Source organism: Streptopelia decaocto, assembly GCF_964273445.1.
Source record: "Streptopelia decaocto genome assembly, chromosome: 2".
In the NCBI taxonomy this organism is placed as follows: Eukaryota; Metazoa; Chordata; class Aves; order Columbiformes; family Columbidae; genus Streptopelia; species Streptopelia decaocto.
This window is the reverse complement of record NC_138655.1, coordinates 34,034,070-34,057,871: the sequence shown is the minus strand read 5'-3', so window position 1 is coordinate 34,057,871 and position 23,802 is coordinate 34,034,070. Positions and strand designations below refer to the sequence as shown.

The 23,802-nt window shown below is 38.7% G+C and overlaps 1 protein-coding gene across 1 annotated transcript; it reads left to right on the top strand.

Annotated features, from left to right (window-relative positions):
* The first annotated feature begins 2,233 nt into the window (after positions 1-2,233).
* On the top strand, positions 2,234-23,792 carry TERF1 (telomeric repeat binding factor 1). Its single transcript, XM_082045764.1, has 10 exons — positions 2,234-2,437; positions 5,945-6,040; positions 7,674-7,804; positions 8,438-8,524; positions 9,844-9,993; positions 13,199-13,305; positions 14,347-14,412; positions 14,496-14,539; positions 15,562-15,623; positions 22,438-23,792. The coding sequence occupies exons 1-10, from the start codon at positions 2,260-2,262 to the stop codon at positions 22,594-22,596; spliced, it is 1,080 nt and encodes a 359-aa protein (XP_081901890.1). The 5' UTR covers positions 2,234-2,259; the 3' UTR covers positions 22,597-23,792.
* The last annotated feature ends 10 nt before the right edge of the window (positions 23,793-23,802 follow it).

Genomic DNA, 23,802 nt, shown 5'->3' with positions numbered 1-23,802 from the left:
TCATAAATAAAATCCTTCAGCGAATGGAAAGTTACTGTCAGTAATTTCTAGACAGATGCAATTTTCCACCATCTGTTGCTTTTGACACTATTCTATCAGAACTCGGGTCTGATCCTTTATTTCTATTTACAATTAATAACTTCGGTAATATTCTTTTAACAGAACTTTTGAGGCTCTGTTACTTTGATTTCTCCATCATTCTATATTGCATAACTATTACCATTGAACTAATTTAATAAGGTATTATATATTACAGTAGGGCAGCATTTTGGCTGATTAAATGTGTATCGAGAGTATTAAACTGCCTCTTTCACCTTTGTTCTGAAGTAACTGCATATAATACTATATAACCACTATTACAACTAAATGTATGTTTCGTGATTGTGAGGATTTTAATTTGTCTCCTCTTAAAGTCTATGGGTTCAATTGGTCTCACAGTTCAGCACTGCTAGTAGTATTAAAAAAAGAACCTATGCTGTAACACTCAGGAGAAATTAGTTTGTGAGCTGAGCAGCAGCTTTGTCATGCAACAACACACTGTAGTACAACACGCTTGAAAAAGCTCAGCAGCTTTGAAAGACTGATTTTCAGGCAGAAAAGACAGCTAAAGGGATAAACTGGACTAACACCACAAAGGCTTCAATAAGCGAAAGAGACCTTGGCGGTTTCAGTGCACAACTTCTTTTTTCCACCTCACTAGCTTCTCTGAAAAATATTTTTAATCGGATGCTAGATTCTGGTTAAGATGAAAATATGTAAGACAGATTTACACAGGGATCTAAAAGGAAGGCCTTCAGAACAAGGAAACGGCTGCATTTTTGTACTATTTGTGGAAAAAAAAAACAATGGAGAACGTTTGGGGAGGACTCTAAAACTGCTTTGGTGCTAGAATGTGTTCCAAAACACTGCATTTGGGGCAACAGTGCAAAATATCAATTAGTGGGGCAAACAGTAGCAAGAAGTGCCAGTGGTTCTCAGTGGATTTTCCAATTAAAAACAAAACAAAACAAAATTAAAAGTACTTGATCTAAGAGTGTTGCAGTTTACAAACCTTGACCAAACTGTCACATTGGCTCAGGAACCTCTGCATTCTGGCAAGGAATTCTGTCAGGCCCATCTAAAACAAACAAACAAACAAACAAACAACAGCAATAAAAAACATTCAAGTTGAAGATACATATGTCCTATATCTATACCCTTCCTTTCCCGAAAATAATTGTAGAAAATGCATCTATGTGACGTTAGCGCTCAGTTCAAATGCAAGCAAATGATGTGTTGCCAGCAGGCACATGCACACCAAGCTTATGCAAATGACACACCTATACATATATACACATATATCACAGAATCACAGAATGTTAGGTGTTGGAAGGGACCTCAAAAGATCATCTAGTCCAATCCCCCTGCCGGAGCAGGAACACCTAGATGAGGTTACACAGGAAGGCGTCCAGGCGGGTTTGGAATGTCTCCAGGGTAGGAGACTCCACAACCGCCCTGGGCAGCCTGTTCCAGTGTTCTGTTACCCTCACTGAGAAGAAGTTTCTTCTCAAATTTAAGTGGAACCTCCAGTGTTCCAGTTTAAACCCATTACCCCTTGTCCCATCATTGGTTATCACCGAGAAGAGCCTGGCTCCATCCTCGTGACACTCAGCCTTTACACATTTGTAAACATTAATAAGGTCACCCCTCAGTCTCCTCCAAGCTGAAGAGACCCAGCTCCCTCAGTGTTTCCTCATAAGGGAGATGCTCCACTCCCTTGATCATCTTTGTTGCCCTACACTGGACTCTCTCCAGCAGTTCCCTGTCCTTCTGGAACTGAGGGGCCCAGAACTGGACACAATATTCTAGATGCGCATAGATATATACAGATATATACAGATATATATAGATATATACACATATATACACATATACGCAGCAGCTTGACAGCGTTTCCTCAGCTGGAGGTGACGGAGGTGCCCTGCAGAAGGTGTCCTACAGGCGGACGAGGCAGTTCGGGACACGCTGCCCCGGGACACGGGCACGAAACCGCCCCCCGCCCTGCATGACGTCGCGGCCACGCCCGTCCTGGGCCACGCCTCTCCCCCCTCAGAGCACTGACGAGCGCGGCCCCGCCCCCGGCGGAGGTGACGGCAGCCGGGGCCGGGAGGAGGTGGCCGCGCTGAATGGCTGTCGCGCTGGAAGGGGCGGGGCCGGGGGGAGCGCGAACTGGACCGTTGGCGGGGGCGGGGCCGGTAGCCGTTGGCGCGCGGGTTGAAGATGGCCGGGAGTTCGGCGGGAGAGGCGGTTGGGGGCGGATCGGCTCTCTCTGTTCCGCTGGCTGCGGTGGAGGCCGTGGCCGCGGACTGGATGCTGGAGTTCGCCTGCTCCTGCCTGTGCCGGCACTTCGGGGAGGGCTGCGCGGCGCAACTGCGGCGGTGGAGGGACGTGGCGCTGGGTGAGGGCGGCGGCCGCGGCGTCGGTGCTCAGGGTCTGAGGCCGGGGGCGGCTGCGGCCGTTCTGGGGGGCAGGTGTCTCTGCCAAGTGCCAGGCGCAGCGTTCTCGAGCACGCTAATTTTAGCACACTGAAAGTGCCTCCGCACTTATTTCTTGTTCCATCGAAGCACGTTTTATACTTGCGTTTAGCCTTTTAATGGTCGTGGTGACTGGTGCTGAGGAGGTTTTCAGTGACTTTAGGGGCTTCAGAAGATTCTTAGAGTGATAGAGGGTTGTCTGGTGAGATGATTTAACAGTATTAGGAACGTTTGCACATGGTAGAAGTTAAACATTGCAGGCCGATTTTTTTTTTTTTTTTTTTTTTTTAAATCCACTGGTTTTTGAGTTTAGCATGCGATGGCAGCTCTGCTCGACTATCGTTAAGGTAATCAAAGCTTTGTGCTGTTTTCTTAATTAAACGAGACCAGGGAGGGAAGCTAACTGAACAGTTACAATAAAACAGTAGTTAACTGGGGTTTGGGGTGAGAACTTTTAGATGGTTAGGTGAACACAAGCATTGGTGTTAATCTATCATCTTGAATGTACGATGCTTGAATGTACAACATGGTTGCATAGATACCATCAGCAGTTATTGAAGCTGAGGCCTCAGATGCTGAAGGTTCAACGCTACTGAAAAGTTGAAGAGGATTTAGTGAAGATGTGCGAATATGGTAAAAAAATCAGAGTAGAATTACTTAATATGCCAAGTTCCTTGAGTTTATATTCAGGGTTATGGTAGAAGACTAGAACTATAGTCTAGCAAAGGTGGAATGGAGTCTGCTGACTGGATTTTGAATGGAAAAACATATTTTAAATGAAAAATACTTAATAGAGCAATTAACAGGTAGAAGTAAATGTCTATCTCTCAGATAAATTAGATGGATTTGTGATGGTAGTTCTGTTAAAAATAATTTTTCCTGAAGATGCCAGGTTAGGGTTGTTTGGGTTTTTTGGTTGGTTGTGTTTTTGTGTGTGTGTTCTTGACTCAAGTAAATGTGCTTGTATGACATGTTTAAACTTATGCAAAGAACATAGTACAATGGCATGTAGAATGATTAGCAAGGAGATCGATATGAAAAATTGTAAGAGGTAGGAAATCCAAAGATAATATGATGAAGTACATTGAGCAGGGGGCTGCTAGATTAAATAATTAATGGTGCTTCTCTGTGTTTGGCTTTGGGACTGTGTTTCAGTGAGAAAATCATACTGAAATTTCATGAAGACGTAGTTGGGAAGCAGAGACACTGTCAGCACAGAAGCAGATTGGAATATCTCCTGAGAAGAACAGCCAGCCTTTTGAGGACTGCATTAGTAGAAACAATTAATTAAATTGTACAGAATGCAAGGTTGCTTGAAACCGGGAACTACTAGCAAATTTGTAATTTGTTCCTGATCTGCTCAGCAACAGAGGAAAGACTTGGGCATATTGGTGCTAGAAGATTACAAAATCAAAAGTATAAAAAGTCTCTGGAAGAAAGCTAAGCACAGTCATAAGATTGCATTAGAAAAGTGGTTGTGTTTTTTTTTTTCATAGAAATAAAAAATTATTACTCTTGCATGTGTCAAAGTGAGACCCTAACGAAGAAATAAGTGGCTGTCAACAAGGTCAATTCAAACTGAAGCAAGTGCAGAGGGTAGGAAGGCTAAGAGAGCAAGATGGGCTATTTTATTAGGACATTAATTAGTATTACTGTATAGCTCAGTACATTGCCAAGTAGAAATAACTGGTTACCTGGGATTAAGGATTTAAGAACAACATGGCAAGTTTACGTGCCTTGCCTACCTTATCTTGCCTTGACAGGATGTTATGATCTATATACCTGAACTGGATTTCTAAAGTTTCTAATGAAAGGCTAAGATGAGAATTACATTTGAGTGGCTATAGGGAGGAGAGCAATTAATGATTGAGGGTACTATTAACAAATGAATTAACAGAGAAACTAAGGAAGAACAGTCTAGAGAAGACTAAGTCTATATCTCTTTCTGTTTGTCTGCATTACTTGTAATTGCTGCAAACGACCTGGTGTTCACACAGTAAACATTTCAAGGTTTCTTTTGGAATAACTCTAAAGAAATTAAACTTGTGTACTCAAGACTGTTGCATTGTACAAACCAAGCTCAGGAAGTTTGCTTTAAAAATGCACCCCTCCTCTGAATTAAAGCACTAATGTAGGAGCACCTTAAAATAACAGAGAAAGCTGAAAGATCTCAAACTACTTGTGCAAGATGACCTGTTTTGTTCTGCTTAATCATTCAGCTACAGTATTCTACCTACTTCCAAAACTTCCAAGCTCTGTCTCCATCTTCAGGGCATGATTATGGTGCTTATCTCTATCATTAAATTCATCAAAACTCTTTCTGAAATTGAACTTTATTGTCTGCTGTGGAAGATACATGAATTTGTGATTAAAACGAGTGGCACTTTACTGCTGTTCTAAGCAATGTTCTTTTTTTACTTGCTGTTTTTCCTGTAGGAATTAATAGCTCTTGTATCACCTGCCCTCACTGAAGCGGTTGTGAACGTGTTGTTCCAAGTCCAAATGATAATATCCTGCTTGATGTTAGCTTAGCTAATCATTTGGTGCTATTTAATTGATTTGCAATTTCATGCTTATCCATTGTTCATGGAGACAATCATATACTAATAAGCAAGTAGGCTGAGCACTTTCAAATAAAACAATGTTATGTGCTGTAGTTGTGTCATTGCAAAGCTTGGGAGTCCCATGCTCCAGAATCCTGACTTTTGTGAGGCTGACACTGAAATGTGTACATAAACACTCCCTGAACTCTGGTCTTCAGTCTGCAGCTCAGACAAGTCACTTGACACATTCTTCAGTTTTCATTTTGCTGTGAAGACAAATTACTTTTTCTCGCACATTAAAATATGAAGTTCACAGTAACGAGCATGATAGAAATAATCTCATGATGGCTCCCATTCTAAAATATGCAATAATCCTCATGACCTTCCAACCTTGTGAGGAGGATTTCCCTTGTAGATTTAAATTTCTGACTAATCTCTCCTTGTAGCTTTTACTGCTTTTAGTCTGTCGGTTGCTATAGCAACATGTAAGTGTTACCAGTCTGCATATGGCTCATGTTTTGTGGGCATTCCACAGAAATGTTCTCTGGAGCAGGCAGTTTTCTTTTGTAGTAAGCTACTGAGAAAAACAAAACTTCAATTATTTATATAAGATACTGTCATCTTCTACGTTGATGAATACAAGCCTGTGTTGCATTTTACCACTTCTGGGTTTGTGAACTGCAAGAGGGATAGGTTTTTCTGGTCAAATACTTAAGTATGATTTAAGTTATTGCAACATGGAAGGAGATTAAGAAACTGATTAAGCACACTTAGTTAATGAGTTAGAAATTTAATACATTATTAAAGTCTAATAACACAGTGTCTGGTATACTTCTAGCCACACTGTGGCAGTGCTGGAGCAAGACTGACTTAACTTTTCTTTTCCAGCTCTTATTAGTGGCCTCTCCAAAATACCTACACATCAGAAAAAAACAGTGTATCTCTGTCACCTTTTGATAAGAATTGCAGAAGGAAAAAACCTTGGTAAATACTATCTTTTTTTTTTTTTTCATTTGTTGTTTAAATAGATTTGCATGAACTTGCAGAGAGGTGTATTGGGTATACTTTTGTATAGCCTTTAATGCATTTTATATATATATATATATATACACATAGTGCATTATATATATATATATATTAAATGACTGAAGTCTATGTTTTTGACTGTCTATATTCCACGTGTGACTGAGCTGTATGCAGGACCAGTGTTCTGTGCTGACTGAATTAGCTGCTTTGAGTTTGAATGACTTTATGCTTTTTAAATTATTGGTCTTTTTTGTGAGAGTGGCATTGACAAAAGACATATACTGGAAAAGATTGACAAGCTCTTGGTGAGCAATATTTGCAATTTTAAAGTACAGAATGTACACTTCTTTCTGCACATGTAACTCTAGGTTAAAGTAGGACAGACAGTAGGAATAAGGATATGGATGAAAAGCATGGCTGCTCTTGTTTCCTACAGAAGGCTGTAAGACTTTCAGAAAGCAGCAGGTCCTTGGGACTCTAATTCACTACTGTGTCTCCTGCATGGTTGTACTCACAACTTACTGGCTTAGCCAACCTGATTTTGCTTCCACGCTCAAGTTTATGGAAGGCTTTTCTGCTGCAAGTTTTCATTGCTTGATAAAACTCATTGGTATCTAAGGACTTCAAAAGCAGTCTTGCCAGTGTGAGCATGGAAGGGAAAAGAAGTGTATAAAATATTTTTTATTTTTTCAGTATTGCTTAAATTGTTTACCTTCTGTCTGAAAAATATTTACTGTGAGGAATAAGGAGATATTGAGAGAGATTCTGCTATGATGTCATATAAAATGAAAGAAAAAGTGAGGCTGTAGTTAAGTTAACACCTTGAGCTAAGCTGGCAGTGCCATGGAAAAAAAGCAGCTTTGTGCATCTGCCATCTCCTACTGCATCTGTTATGTTGGTGCACTCACTTGTGCAGATGTGCAATGACCAGACTGGGAAACTGTGTCTAGAGTGTTGAGGGGATGGTTATTTGGCTGTGCTGGATTTCTGCCAGAACTGGTCACTGATCTTACTTGCTGGGAGTTTGCATAAACCTTGGTGTTGGCACAACAGTACAATGACACAAGGGTTGCTTCTGCTTTTTCAGTGATGCTTCTGTGTAAAGCTGTTTTAATTTTCATCTCGGTTTAACCCTTTCAAATATAACAAGAGTTAAGATGTGCAAATACAGGGAGACTCAGGAGGGGGAAAAAAAAAAAAAAGATATGTTACAAAATTAACAGTAGCAATAGCAAATGTTTTGATATCTGATGCCCAGCTTAATTCAAGAGTGTTATTAATGCCAGCCCAAATACTTGATGCTAAACTTAGCACTATTGCAAGTAGAATTTTAAGTGAGCAATAATTAGCAGACACATAATCTCCCTTAAAAATGCAACAGTAATGTTATTAGCAAGGGCAGGAGGAATCAATCTCTGAAAAGAAGGCAGTTACTTCGGGTCCCTTAAACACACCTAAAGAGAGATATTTAAAGTAATTTGAGAAAAAATGAATTGAAATTATGTATAGTACATGTTACTTTATTGTGTATAAATAGTGTAATATATTTAGATTTATAATTTAAGTTTCTTAAATATTTTTTTCCCTGAAGAATGCCATTTTGAAAAGGATCAAGGAATTTCACCTTTGGAATCTGCTCTGTCTTTCTGGACTTTACTTGAAAGGGAAGAAATTAAACTGGAAAAGCTTCATGAAGATATTCGTCGGTTGATTCAAATTCAGGTCTGTGTGATTTATTTAAAATACTTCAGGATGCTAGCTATTCATTCTGCTAAAACAGGGCTCCTTTTACAAAAAGCTTCGGCTATTATCTAGCTGAACTGACTTTTCTAAACTTGTTGTATTTTCAAGTACAGAGTAAATAGATCTGTGCAGGGGACCTTTTCCTATCTAAATTGGTTCCTGTTTGTCCCAGTTCGAAATTGTTTCAAAAACTGCCAATCTGAAAAAAAAGAGATAGCAATTCAGAGATCAATTTCAAAACACTAATATCTTGAGCTTTAAAATATGAGTAGATTTTTGTTTTGTTTTTTGCTTAAAAATAACTCTTTGTATCAGAGGAGTTTTGCTTTCAAAGAGACACATGTAAAAACATTTTGACAGCTACTGAAATTGGGAAAGTCTTTTAGGAGAGTCCTTTTAAATGCCAAATGGAGAGGTTTTAAGCCTTTATACATGAGGCTTAATATTACTTCAGAACTAACTGTTATAACAAGATAATTGTTCATAACCCTCAAATATATAATCCTCTGGATTTCTGAAGTCTTATGAAACTGTCAAAGTGTGACCTCACTTTTTTTTCTGAATGTCAGGTGAAATATATTTCAGGATATCTCGTAATTATATTCGTTGTAGATTGTAGCAGTCTACATGGAAAGTGGATATTTCAAGGAGGCTGCTGAAGTTCTTGATAGGCTGTTTACAGACTCTGAATCAGATAAGGTAATAACTTGCTTAGCTAATTTACATTAAGCTCTCTCATTTTCAGAGTGTGGAATGGGTTTCCAAAGCTAACATATGCTACCTGCATAGCTTTGTCCTAATTACTGCCTATGCAGTCACACACCTGTGGCATTTGTAAATACGAAACTAAATTTGTGGCTAGGGGATTGATATAATAGAAATAAGGGATCATTTGGGGGAGCAAAATGCTTTGAGCAGCAGTTGTTCTTCACTGTGAGCAGCATTAGTCTGAACTTCATCTCCTTTGCCACTTCATATGAGTGAGGTGTCACTGCAGATTCTGGGAATTTGCTATTGCTGTTTTCTCAGAGTAAAGGCAGTATAAACATGCTGGCAGAGACATAGTAACTCGCTAATAATCAATCTGCTGACTTTTTCTGAACAATTGCAGTGCACTCTACTTGTCTCTGTCGATTAGTGTTCTATGCACCAAAGCATCACAAGGAAGGAAAGCTCATTTGCATCTGTAGTACAGAGTGTATGTTATTATGCCTCTGAAAAATATGACATATGTAGATCAGGCCACCTCCTGGTTTGATGTTGACCGAATCTACATACGTCTTTAAAATAATAGCTAGTGTACACATCTGAATTTGCTGGGGTGGAGAAAAGAGCAAAAGGAGGAGTGCAGGTAAAAAGAGAAAAAGGCAAAAAATGCTGCCTCTATCTTCCTCTGGGAAATTAGGACACGTGTTCTATGTAAATAGTAGCATGTGTATAACTTAATCTTCAGATACACTTTTCATTTGGAGGATTCAGCTGTTTGGAAAGTGTAGGCTGTGGTAATAATATTCAGATTCATACATGAGAATGCAGCCTGTACACAGAAGTTAATTCTTGGATATATTGGGTTTTGTAAGATTCAGAGTTTCTGGTAGATAAAACATGAAAATGTGATTATCATATCCATGTGTCCTTTAAGCTACTGTACAAAATAGTGTTTTTCCTGAACACTGTAACCCACTTTCAATGGCAGTCTTTTTGAGGCAGCAAGTGAGAAAAGAGAACCCAGTAATGAGTGGGTGTTTTTGCTCTGTTGACAACTCTGCTTTCAGTGTTATTCATAAAGGAATGAGAATGAGGCTCTCCAGAAAGTTACACTTTATGTGCTCAGTACGTGGTTAACTCCTGGTATTATGCCTACTTAACTTGAGAGCCTTTTCAAATTGTAGCATGAAGTTGTTTAGGCATATTCATAAAACAACATAGTTGTCATGTTATGTGTGTCCTGTTTAGCATAGATGCCCATTTTACTGCAGGATCTATTATTGTGTTGTATAAAGCTGTGCTTTTCTTAGCCTTTAAGGATGAAGCTGGCAACCATAATTAAGAGCAAGGACCCATATGTTCCCCTTCTCCAAAGCTTCAGTTACAATCTTTTGATAAGTAAAATCAAGTCTTACATTGGACCTTTCATGAAAGAAAATGAAACTAACTTCTTAATACAGGTATGTCAAAACTATTTTCAGAACTTATCTCAAATAGATATTTAAGAAGATTAAATAGATTTATACTTTCAAGGGAGTTGTTTAGACAGTATTCAGATATTGTATTAGAGGAAAAGAAAGCTTAATCTTTCTTTGGATTCTTATTAATTAAAAAATGGTTGAGTATATTTTTAGGAGAAAGTTACTAGAAATAAGACTCCTCTGAGATATATTCTGTGAATGTTTTTTGCACAACTGTTTTGAATAGAAAAATAGTTAGGAAAAGAAGCATAAGTAAAATGAGGTCTGTCATTATGGTATGTTTAAGAGAAGCAGTTCTTATCTGAGGTTCCTTAAAAAATAAACATTAAATATATAGTTACATTATTTTGTTTGTTTGTCTGTATGACTTCTCATACTAAAACTAAAAGATTAAGACATGTTGACTGAAAGCTTTAGGAACATCAGAAGAGTTAGGAGATAGAAAACTGTTACTGCTGTTTTCGTGTAAATAAAAAAGCTCCTTACAAATGATCTGGCTCAAAAGTGATTTTAGAATTGGCAAGAACAACATTCCTCCTGCAGTTTGTCTTCTGGAGGATTGTAAAGAATTTCTCTTATGTTTACTTCCTGTAAAAGAATATTGAATTTCTCAATTACAAAAGCACAAACATCTAAAGGTAATAATAAGAAAATTTTAAGTAAACAAACCTAAAGTTCCTCTGGGCTTTTCATTTTCTTACCAGAGAGAGAGACTAGAGAACTTATTAAATGCAGTTGAAGTATACTCCAAGGAATACCTTTTAATGGCTTCACTTGGTTGTCAATTTTCAAGTTTATTTTTTAAGGCTATTCCTTTGAGTCTAGGAGGAGATGAAGGCTTGGAGATGTCAGAGGCCTGGAACTCCATACTAGCATACCATGGCCCTCTGTGTTGCACACCCGCTACCCATCCTACTGCCTGCACCAATGTTGCAAATCTTATTTCTAAAATCCTTATTTTGGACTGAGTTACTCAGAGACACAGGGGAGACAGTGTTGTGAAGAGTTCCCACTTCTGCTGTGTAATACACATGACCATTTCCCAGCAGTGTACCCTGCATTCTCTACAGAAAAACACTCTAGCTTGAACTGTTCATCTCTCTTTCTTCTGGTACCATATATAGAAGTATAATCATAGAATCATTGAATAGTTTAGGTTAGAAGGGACCTTCAAAGGTCACTTAGTCCACCCCCCCTGCACTGAGCAGGGACATCTTCAACTAGATCAGGTTGCTCAGAGCCCCATCCGGCCTGGCCTGGAATGTCTGCAGGGATGGGGCATCTACCACCTCTCTGGGCAACCTGGGCCAGTGTTTCACCACCCTCATTATAAAAAAAGTCTTCCTTACATCTAGTATAAATCTACCCTCTCTTAGTTTAAAACCATTACCCATTTTCCTATTGCAGCAGGTCCTGCTAAAAGGTTTGTCTACACCTTTTTCATAGACCCCATAGTACAGAAGGGCTTCAATAAGGCCTCCCCAGAGCCTTCTCCGAGCTGAACAACCCTGACTCTCTCAGCCTTTCCTCACAGCAGAGGTGCTCCAGCGCTCTGATCATTTTTGTGGCTCTCCTCTGGAATATCCCCAACAGGTCCATGTCTTTGCTGTGCTGAGAACTGCAGAGCTGGGTGCAGAACTCTAGGTGGGGTCTCACCAGAGCAGAGGGGCAGAATCACCTCCCTTGACCTGCTGGCCACTCTCCTTTGGATGCAGCCCAAAATACGATTGGCTTTCTGGGCTGTGGGCACACATTACCAGCTCATGTCCAGCTTTTCATTCGCCATAAGGTGGCCTGCACTGCTAGACTGTTTTGTAGGCTACTTTTTCTAGGTTATTGTTGAGCTTAGAATCTACATGATTGCAGCTCTTACTGTTGGCGAAGTTCTTGTCCTTCATTAACTTATAGGTTAGCTGCCTTAAGAACAGTCTGCAGATAATGCATTACAAGGAAAAAGGATCTATACCAAGAAAGCGTTGATTGAATAATTCATAATTTTTCTGTAACCAGAATACTTTCCAGTATTTTCATGTATGACTGAGTGAAATAGATAATTTTGGTTTTAATGTTATCTGACTTCAAAAAGTGTTGAGAGATTCTGCAAGCTATTGTGAAGGACTGGTTAAGATTTCAGGAAGACTGAAAATTGGATGGAAAAATTGGACAGAAAATTAACAGGAGGCAAAAGCAAGCCATGAAAGAAGAACTAGGTGAAAATTGAGAGCAACTGGCTAAGCAGAAAAGTGAAGCCTATAGTGAATCTGTTAACTTTGAATCATTTTGATATTTGAGTGTTACAAAACAGATCACCTTCTGGGATGTATGGATAGTGTTGGATGGAAGATAGTTGGCTCTGCTTAGTAATGATGATGCATGAACCAGATTTTTTTTTTTTCCTGGTATAGCTTAAGATGCTAGATAAGAAAGTTGATAGCAAAGTGGCAAGAATGACCTCGTGTCAACTCAGGGTTTTGTGGGTTTTTTTTGGTTTTTTTTGAAGGTGTTATGTATTATACCAAGTAAGTGGGAAGAATCTAGGGAAAAGTACAATCTTAAGATTCTCTGGATATTCTGTAACGAGTAATTAACTATACCTTTCTCCTCTTGGGAATGGGGGAGAAATAATCTTAGGTTTTGCCTAAAAGCTTAGGCAGAAAGTTAGATTATTTTGCTAATACAGGAAAGGTTACATTACAAGCCTAAAGTCAGATTAGATGTGTCTTTTGAAAGTGACGTGGGTATGCTTGATTCTCCCATGCACTACAAAATTAGATGAACTGGTGAAGCCTATCAGTTTTCAGTTACTGATGTAGTTATAAAAACAGACACTGATGTACTTTGATAGTATTTGCAGTCTTAGTCTCTACAAAGTATTTTACACATCTATATGTTCATTTTATTATGCAAGTATTCATTGTATTTCTGTATGTCCATGTAAATATCACTTGTGGCTATGACTAAAATTTCTCTTGAGTTATTGGCTGATAAAGTTCTTAACGGATCTCAACAGACTACAGTTTTTTAGAATCTACTGATTTTAAGGGTAATACCTCCGAAGGGTCTGTGAAATAAGCACTGTTAGTCCTTGTAGAGAGTGCACATGTTAATCTTAGTGTAAACTGCTGTCTAGGTACTAGCTGGCTTGCTGGCTTTAATTTTAAAGTATTGTTTCCATTTCTCACAGGCAGCCGCCGAACAGGTGGAATCTAAAGGACTGGGAGCAATAGCACTGCAAAACAAAACTGTGAATGTCGACGAAAACAATGAAAGTAATTTAAAAACAAAACAAAGGTTTGTATTAAGTATTATATTGCTTGGACAGTAACTTGAAACTTGTAGAACTAAGAATAGGTAGAAGGAAGGACATTAAATTCTGAACTACTGTCCAATAGAAAATCAACTATAAGCACGTTCTCTGTTTTTAAGTTTGGGCTTCTCTGTGGTTGTAACTTTTGGCATTTACATCAAATAGCTTGACATTAAGTACTTCTTGAAGATGCACATTTTTCAGTTTAAACAGCTGTCAGTCTTGTATAAAAAATAAAAACACTTCACTTTTTTTTTTTCTTTATGCTTGATTGAGCTCCTTTTAGTCCTGCCCTCTTAATTTCAAGCTATAGTATATCTGGAGAAGAAAGAGGATAAGGAAAATAAATGAGTCAATTACTTTTTCCTTACAGCTAAACACAAGATTCTCTTAGTGATACTAGTGTGATGGGAAAGTTATGTTACTTCAGGATTCTGGCAATGTGAACCCTCAAGACAATTACATACTTTTCTAAAATGCTGGGGGAACTTGAAACCCAGTTCTTCCCCTGCTCCTCTGTCTTTATTTTGAAAAATACTAATATTCTAGGTTTATCATCACATGATTTTCATGGAAAATAAATTATGGTCTTTAGTTGGGATAGAGCTTGTATTTCTGTGGATTTGTAGTTGGAATATTTGACATCATTCAGTTAAGGAAATTGACTGATGCAGACCGTATACAGGAAGGCAAGCCATAAGATGATTTTTAGGACAGCACCTAACACAGTCAAATCTGAGAGGTATGATGAAACACTTGATCAAAAAACCTATGGAAACAATTCCTAGATTGTGTAGAAGGTGCGTAAAATGCTTGATGTCTTCAGCGTAAATCTGTAATGTCTCATATACTCCTGCAGGTATAGGGAGGCAAGATTAAGAGGGTTAATGGATTGAAGCAGTTAGTGTTTATGTGCCACTGTTTCTATAGAGAAATCTTGGAATTTTCTTTCATTTAAATATTGTTGAATCACATAAATGGCAAGTTGCTGCCTACAAGATGATTTTTTGGGTTTTCTTTTAAAGGCCAATGAAAGAGCAACAGAGTATTACGAATCAGTCACCTGGGGACCTAAAAAATCCCACAGTAAGGTAAAATATTTTTTTGTTACTCTTTGTCACAGATACTTCATGAAGTTATGTGTATTTTTACTTCGATTCTGTGTTCCCTACAGGCCTCATTTAGGATGGAAATGCAGAGCGAACAGGGTTCTTCAGAGTGAGTATTAGCTTATTTTTACACTTTCATGTAACTGTCATGTCAAACATTTTCTTCCCCTGCACACCACTGCAATAAATGGGTTGGCAGTTTGATAACTGCCATCTGATGTGATTGGATTAACAGAAAATTGATTGTGGTGGAAAAAAACCCACCCAATTGTTGTTTGTGGTTTCTGCACAAATACAGATTTGGTGGTTGCCACATTTAGGAAGCTATTAAATGGCTAAAGGTTCTCTGGCAACTCATTTTGTGAAGTCATGCAATATTTCTGGTTTGCTTGGGTTTTTGTTTGCTTTACTGGGATTTACGGTACTCTGTGCAAAAGAAAGCTGTCAGTGGAGTAGTGCAACTTGTCTCTTCCAGGCCTCTGATATAGATAACTTTGGGAAGGAACTAAAAAACTTAGGATGTTCATGAGTCTTCCTAATATTACTTTTTAAAAGCTTACAGCATGGAATGATATATTTATAAGTATGTTCTGAAAACCATTAGCACACTCTTACCCCAAAGAGATGATGTAGTAGCTTCTGCATGTGGCCACATTGTACTTGGAAGGAGAAATTCATAAGATGCTCTGGATGCTTGCCACAGTTAGAACCTCACGCATGTTCTGTGGTAATGAGGGAACCTGCTCTGATTGATGGTTAGTTCCCATTTTTACTATGTAAAATCAGAGCAGAGTGAATAGTAAAAAATATTTTTACTAAAATTGAAAAAAGCCTAATTATCCTGTGCCAATTTTTATGTAATTGTTTAAAATACAAATCTTCTGTGAGCTCTACTGCATAGAAAATATAGTGACTTTTTTGAACAGACTGTTCAGTCCTTGGACTAAGGTGAGATTCATGTCTATATGTATATAAAAGTATATTTATATATAAACAGACACTGCAATTTTCCCAGTCTGTCAAAGCATATCAAAATAGTTTACATTCTTCTCTCATGTAAATGGTGAATGCAAAGCTGCTGCCTTGATGTTGAGTCCTCATTGCTCTGGATGTATATTAACTGTCTTCTAGGTCTGCACAACTTGCGAAATGTGGAACATGGAGATGCTTTGGCTTGTGGCCGAAGAAGACAGGTGTGTACCCATTTTCTGTCTACATGAAGATAAAATTAATCTGCACTGCATAGCATTTTTTTGCTAATTTCATTTAACTCTATCTCCAAAATGCCAGGGTTTAAGTTTCTAGCATTATTCAAGCTGTGCTACAGCTCCTGAAACTGTTTTTCAGGTTCTAATTTCTGTCTTTAAAATAGAAAAACTTTTTTGTGCAGTCTTAAATATTTTTTGCTAATGCTTATGAGCCTTTAATTTGTTGAAATACACTGTTACTAAAGCTTGGTCTTTTTAAAAATGTGAAAAAAAAAAATTCATTCCCCTGTTTGGATCAAAGAATTCAGAATGCTATTTGCCCATGGGAGTTTTGGGCAAACACCAAGACGTTTCGTTTTCCCGCTTAGAAGGTTAATGATTTAGCAATTTTATAATTCAGTACTCTCTTCATGTGAGGTGAAAACATATATTTATTTAGTTTATAAAAACTAGAATAGTTTCCCAAATAAATAGGGTCTTTTTATAATGCTAAATTTCAAATATTCCTTTGCATTCTTTCCATGAGTAAGCCTACTTCATTGAATTACTTTAAAATAATTCTGCTATGTTCACTAATGCTAGCATTCCAATTGATGGGAAGTACAGAAGTGTGCGCCTTAATAGAAGGCAATTTGAAGTTGATTCGATGTTGGAGTGAACTGTTACAAACTGATTTTTTTGCACACAGCCACACTTCTCCAGTTACAATAATTCCATTCAGAAGTGTTTATCATTTTAATATTAAATGCATTTCTGGTGTTGAATTCCACTGGAAGATATCTCTTAGGAAGCAAATTGTTTAGATAACAGTACAAGTTACCAACATACATCTGTTTTGGTGTGAGCTGTTTCACTTTTCTGGTGTTCATTTTGACACTTGATTTCTCATATAACAAGGAAGGGCAAACCTGCTTATGTTTTTTCAGCCTGGCCTTGAGGAGAGTTGTACTTACTCTTGGTTCTTTAAACATTTTTACTGAAGTTGAATCACTGGTCAAATTTTCAGTTACGTGCTGTCCTCAAATTGTTTGAGAGCTCATCTATCCTTGGAAGTTAAGCTCCCCACTATATACAAACAGGTTTTCATTTTCTCACAAGTATCAGGAATGATAACACTGAGAGCTTCCTTAAAACTGCAAATATGATCAGTACCCTAAAGTAAGACCAAAAAAAAAAATCCATGTTTACTGAATTTGCTTGTTGCCTCCAAGAACATAATAAACTACTTTTATTCCATATACTTGGATAGGTACCTTGTCAGCCAGTTGCCAGTAAGCATGCACACTTCCATCAATCTTGTTTTCAACATCAAGATTTAAACTAATTGGAGCACAACTGACACAAAGCTTATGGCAGCTTTATATTCACTTATTTTTGTGTTGAGGTAGTCAGGGGTCAGCTACAAGCACTGTATCCAGGTCTAGGGCAGATCTAACTAGAAGAAAATAGATGTGCTTAATTCTGTTATTATAATTCAACCTTAATTGAAATGTAAAGACTGAATGTATAGAAAACTGCATCTGATAGTAGTGAAGAACACATTGAAAATTTTATAAAAACTTGAAAGAAATTAATATTCAGAATGTTTCTTGAAACACTAAGTAGGCATTTGCTGTCTGTCTGATATTTATGCCATACTCCTTGCCAGTGAGATCTCTCATAAATCTTGTATAGAAAGCAATGATATTGGCCTTTTAAACAATAGATCTGCTCCTCTGCTTAATAATCTGAGTTATAAAATTGTCTCCATGCATGAAAGAATGCAATGAATGTCAAAGCTGTTGACTTCTAGAACTTCCTTTTCCATGTAGTCCCTCTTTCAATGTTGGCATTGTTTGCTCTTGTTTTGTAAATGGCATTTCATTGCAATGGTTCAGTGCCCGTTTTCAGCCTTTCACTGCTGTGTTTTCAGTTAGCTGCATGCAACAATCTGCAGTCCTATTGAAAGAAAGTGTACTTTATTTTTCTCAGTCCTGAATTAGGGGTTACAAGTGACACAGAATTTAGGCAGCTATTTGTGCTCAACTTTATATCCTATATATATGTATGGCAAGTCCTGCGAGTTGTATAAAATCTGACTGACAGATTTTCAGACACGTTCTTTAACTTAAACTGTGTTTTCAGAACTTTAGTCAGACTTCTATGGGGGAAAAAAAATCCATATATTTAAACTTGGAGGGGGAAAAAGAAAAAATATCAGCAGGGTCCCAACATGCACAATCAAAGGAAGATGGGTTACTAGAGCAGAACTGACTCAAGGAATAACAAGATAATTAGATATGTGAGGGGCTGTCTGCACAGTCTGTCTGGCAAAGTGAGGCTTGCCCTGCCAGCGTTCTGAGCTAGCCAAATGTCACATTGCTCTGGACTGGGTGTTGTGATTGCGTTGGCTCAAGCATAGCACGGCATTATGTCCAGTCTCTCAACCAGTCCTTGCAGCCTGTAGCAGTGCAGTGCTAGAGTCTGCATCACTGCTCTGTACTGCTTGTTTTTCAGGGAAAAGAAAATAAGTCAGTCTCTGGTTTGCCTGTAAGGCAGGCTCCTCACTTATTTGTTAAACTGAATAAATCTATTTTTTTTTTAAAGCTCAGTATAAGCAATTAGAAGAAAAACAAGGAAAAAACCACAACCATTTTAACAGCAAATGTAATTAATCATTACAACAAGTAACAAGGGTTGTGATTGTCTCTGCTGGAAGGATTTGAATTATCTGGTGCTGTAGGTCAAGCATAACTGTGTTACTTGAATAAAGATTTTATTTAGGAAAGTTTTCTGGCATACTCTGAAATGAGGTGAACTAGATGGTTCCAATGGAATCTCTGGCCTCTTAATAAGGGGAAAAAATTAATGAAATATAACAAGGGAAAGTGTAGAGTCTTGCATCTGGGTAGGAACAACCCCAGGTTCCAGTATAAGTTGGGGAATGACCTATTAGAGAGCAGCTTAGGGGAAAGGGACCTGGGGGTCCTGGTGGACAGCAGGATGACCATGAGCCAGCACTGTGCCCTTGTGGCCAAGAAGGCCAATGGCACATCCTGGGGTGTATTAGAAGGGGGGTGGTTAGTAGGTCGAGAGAGGTTCTCCTTTCCCTCTACTCTGTCCTGGTGAGACCACATCTGGAATATTGTGCCCAGTTCTGGGCCCCTCAGTTCAAGAAGGACAGGGAACTGCTGGAGAGAGTCCAGCGCAGGGAACAAAGATGATTAAGGGAGTGGAGCATCTCCCTTATGAGGAAAGGCTGAGGGAGCTGGGTCTCTTTAGCTTGGAGAAGAGGAGACTGAGGGGTGAATTTATTAATTTTTACAAATATATAAAGGCTGAGTGTCACGAGGATGGAGCCAGGCTCTTCTCGGTGATAACCAATGATGGGACAAGGGGTAATGGGTTTAAACTGGAACACTGGAGGTTCCACTTAAATTTGAGAAGAAACTTCTTCTCCGTGAGGGTAACAGAACACTGGAACAGGCTGCCCAGAGGGCTTGTAGAGTCTCCTACTCTGGAGACATATAATCCCACCTGAACACATTCCTGTGTAACCTCATTTGGGTGTTCCTGCTCCAGCAGGGGGGTTGGACTAGATGATCTTTTGAGGTCCCTTCTAATCCCTAACATTCTGTGAGTAATAGTTAAAAAAAAAAAAAAAAAAAAAAATCACTGCTAATTGTTGCAAAAGATCTGTGGAACAGGACGTATTGGAAAAATGAAGTATTTTTGATAAAGGGTTGACGACTGCAGGGAAGTTTTAGGTTTCTGACTATTTAGAAATGCAGCTGCACTACTAGCACTCAATTCTTTCACTGTGTAGGGAGGTTTATCAGTGATCATAGTTTCTCAAAGAGGCACTGATAGTTGCATTAAGCTGGAATAAGTCCAGATTTCAGATATGAAGTTTGATGTTCACATACCTCAGCTTACACTTTGTGTAGATGCCAAATTTTCTCTTGTTGCAGAAGAACCAGAATACGATTTTGATCAGGCTGAATGTTATCTAACATCCTTCCTTCCCAGAGATGCACCCCTGCTACTTTTAGCAGTTCAAAATCAAGGGAAGCGGGGAACCATGAGCACAATTTGTGCTCAATATTGTCACCTGACCTATACCCAGTACCTGAATTGTTGTTGCTCTTAAGGGCAGAATCTTTTAAGGATCCCCAGATGGGTTTCAGGTTATTAGGAGAGGGGAATGGGGGTGAAGGAAATATATATATATATATATATGTATCCCTGTAAATGAGGGATTTATCTAGGCATCCTTGGACACATGGACCTCCTGTGTCACTGACAATCATACTGGCTGACCCTGGATTGTCTTTCCCAGCTACCCCTTGCACACAAGCATTTGTCTAATGACAGCACCACCAGGTTTGTGTTACCCTGCTCAAGCTGGGGGATGTGGCTGCCTCTTTCCTGTTTGCAAGTTCATCTAGTAGTGAAACTGAGCACAAGTCCCAGAAACACACAGACACAGGCCACACACAAAGAGGACACTGGCACAGCTGATCACGCAGACTGCCAGGGACGTGGTGCTGCCCTCAGTAGCACCCACACATGGTGCCCATGTAGGACATAAACCAAAGCAGCTAAGTCCCCTCCTCTGCCTGGTAGAGGTATAAGTGGTGGCACACATGCCTCCCTAGGTTCACAGTCACCCAAGTATGGGCACAACCTGGTACCCCTGCCTGCATCATGGCCCTTGCACCCCCTTCACAAGTCCTTTACTTGTTGGCTGGTGCAGCTGGATGCACCAAACACAAGCACTCACACATTCATCCCATGGGCACTCTATTCCAGTCAGTTTCCAGTGTACACTTGCAAGATCTCTCCCTTTTGGGCAAAAGCTGAAATTCTCACTTGTTCCTGGAGACAAAGGGAAGTCTGCGGGTGGTCTGTGCTTTCTGGAAGTTAGCTTGCAGTCACTGCTGCCACACTGACCTTCCAGCCAGACAGTAACTACAGACTCGAAGGAAAAGTGATGAACCATACAAGGGCTCTTGGGTTGTAGGAATGGACAGGGAGCAGCAGAGCCAAAGCATCTGCTGATGTAAACTCTGCCCAGCTGGGGCAGCTGCAGAGTTCCTGTAACTTGTACAGCCTGTTTTTCACCAAACCTTTGCCAGATAAGCAGCATATGGTACATAACAACAGTGAATAAAATTCATAAGACAAGGAGGCTCTAGACAGTACATTGTTTTACAAATAGTTCACAAATATTCAATTAAACTGTTCTGACTGGCAAGACCCTTAGCTGCAAATGCTTCTTAACTACTGAGGCCTGCAAAGGCCTATGAGACATTATTTTGCATTTGCACACCAAACATAAGTAATTGCAGTGCTTTTGATCACCTGTGTATGTATATTTCATAGTGCTATTATGAACAAAAACACCGACTTTTTTGCTATTTCAGAAAAAAGTAAGTGAAGCACAGGCAATGGGTAAATTCAGAAATAAGATAACTTCTTGGTTGGATTTTCAGCAGTCATTTGCTCATGACATGCACATAAACACATGCAGATTTTTAGAAGTCCAGTAACTAATGGTATTTAATACGGGATCTTCCGGTACTCACAGAAATGCCAGCATGAGACCAGTGAAAATTGACCGTTTGTCTCCTTTCATAACTGACTACATTCCATGAGCCCATCAGAAGCAGCAGGATCTCTCCAGTGCAAGAAGCAGAATTGAACACAGATAAATTAAATGGAACAGCTACACAATGCAATTCTCTGCACATCTCAATCTCATTAACATTTTTAAGTTTACTTTTTTTTTCCTCAAAGTTACGTCTTTACATTTCAGATTGTGGGGAATACATTTAGGAAGAGCATGCTACCAAACTGCAGTTTGAAATAGGAATTGGCGTCTTTAAGAAACAGTTTCCTACACAATCGTTTCAGCTGGAAATCTTGTCCTGTATTTGCATAGATGGTGTGCAGTTCAGTTTGCCAAAGAGGTGTGTTGATCATGGAGGATCAGATTCTAGTAGAATAAGTTGCTATTTGCTATTCCAGAGTGAAAAAATTACTGTATATAATACATCTATATTAGAAATGCAGTGGTTAAAAATAGGAATGGTAGTATATATAGGATCTGTAAATTTTAGTTTTATGTATGCATATTTCTATAAAGCTACAAGAAAAGAAAGTTAATACTTAGTCCTTCTCACACTTTATTGTAAAGGTAAGTTTTTAAAAATCAAATCTTTGATTTTTTAAAAAAAAATCCATTTTCTTTCACTCATTGTGTAGCCTTAAAATCGTTTGTATTGAGATATTTGTAACAAGAAGCAACTAAGGAAGCACAAGTGTGCTGGAGAACTTCATTGGAAGGGGTTGCTTACAGATGTATAACTGCAAGTAATTTTCTCTCCTTTTGTGAGAAAAATGTCATCCCCTAAAGATTAAAAAGCTTGTAGGTCATGACAGCAAGACTTAAGTAGTGGTCTCAACAAATGGCCAGAAACAAATGCATAGCTGTTACCCGAGGATATGGCTGATCTCACTTTCAAATGCAATATGTAACATTTTGATTCTATGAGCATTTTAAATATTGGGATTTGTTTTTTCTAAGCACGCTGAAAACTCCTTCGTTGTTGGTAAATGGTGTCTTCATTCTCACACCCTAGGTTAATGTGTCACAAAATGCTTTATCTTTTGTGATGCATGCTAGGATCAGTCAAGGTTTGTCTTGGCTCAATTAGCTAATAAAGTACAATTTTGGAAAGCATGTTTTGAATGAAGCCATTACATTAATACCTTTCTCTGTTCATATATTTAGCATTTTTCTCTGTTCTTCCCCTAGCGATGGACTTACAAAGAAGACTTGGCACTGAAATCAGGAGTAAGGGAGTTCGGAGTGGGTAACTGGGCTAAAATTTTGGTCCATGGCAACTTCAACAACCGAACTAGTGTCATGTTAAAAGACCGGTGGAGAACACTGTGCAGGATCGAACAAGGCTAATTTGGACTACAGGAAACAACTCTTCTTGACCTTTCCCTACGGAAGGACCTAGTCTAACTTTTCAGAATAATAACTTACTTCAGTCTCAATCTCCAGCAGTGTTGCTATGCTAAAACATGAAGCAGAACAGTAATAGGTATAAAACATTCACGTAAGCTCACTTGCTCGGGTAATGATGACTTAAATGTAAAGCCTGGCTTTTTATCTACACACAACAAATGACCCAATTTCTGAAATGTGAAGATGCTTGCAGTGATTTTAGAAAGGTCAGTTATGTACATAGGGGTATTAAATGACTGGGAACGTGTTTAGCTTGATAGAGGCTAATACTGAGTCAAGAGTTCTGTATTTTTAAAGGGTTGTGTCTCTAGTTAGACTGAGCTTTTTATCATTTTACTTCCTGCCATACAACCCATTCTGATCTGGTTTGCTTCACTTTTAAATTTTTGGTCAGACTTGTAATCTCTGTCAGTAAGTGATACCAAAATATATGTATGTATTGGTAATGCTGATTTTACAAGCTGATTCCTTTTTTTTTTTTTTCAGTTAAAAATGTGATACTCCATGTAATTCGATATTTATAAGTAGTAAAGGTGCTGGTTTTGGTTTGGGTTTTTTTTTGAGAATTAAGCTTAAGTTCTAGGTGAAAGATTATTTTGAATTTATGTATATTGGCATAATAGCACTTTTTATCTCACAGAAGTGATGGAAAACATACAGAAAGTAACAGTATGATACTAGTCTTAACACCTCTTGATTATGTTGCACCACCTCCCTTGTCTTGAGAAGTAGCTTCTTCTAGACCAGTGGGAAAGGGAAATCTTGAAACCGAATGGCCAAGGAGAGGCTCAGGAACAAGCCCATGCTGACAGAGCTTGTGAGAGATGTTTCATCTGTGCTCTCCGCTGTCTCTGTCTGCAGCGACAGCAGAGATACGCTCTGATGGGGGTAACTAACCACCAAGGTGTCAGCTGGTCACTGTAAATGTCCTGCTCCTGAGATACTGTAAGAGGTGGATGATCTTGCTTCAGATTGTGTGGAAAAGAGTTCCACGACCTCAGAAAACCTATACTTTTCACTGCTATACTGATGTGAACCTAGTGACTTGAACTAAAATATCACAGCGTTCTTTTTAAAAGTACAATTATCTGCAATTCAGATGTTTTTTGTACGTTTGTCTCTGGATAAAGTTGTTATTTTACAGGA

What these genes read in the sequence shown, in the direction of transcription:
- TERF1 (XM_082045764.1), top strand. Translation starts at nt 2,260, where the DNA reads ATGGCCGGGAGTTCGGCGGGAGAGGCGGTTGGGGGCGGATCGGCTCTC. An exon ending in CTAAAAAATCCCACAGTAAG is followed by an intron (nt 14,413 to 14,495) that starts GTAAAATATTTT and finishes TGTTCCCTACAG; the next exon opens with GCCTCATTTAGGATGGAAAT. An exon ending in CTTGTGGCCGAAGAAGACAG is followed by an intron (nt 15,624 to 22,437) that starts GTGTGTACCCAT and finishes TTCTTCCCCTAG; the next exon opens with CGATGGACTTACAAAGAAGA.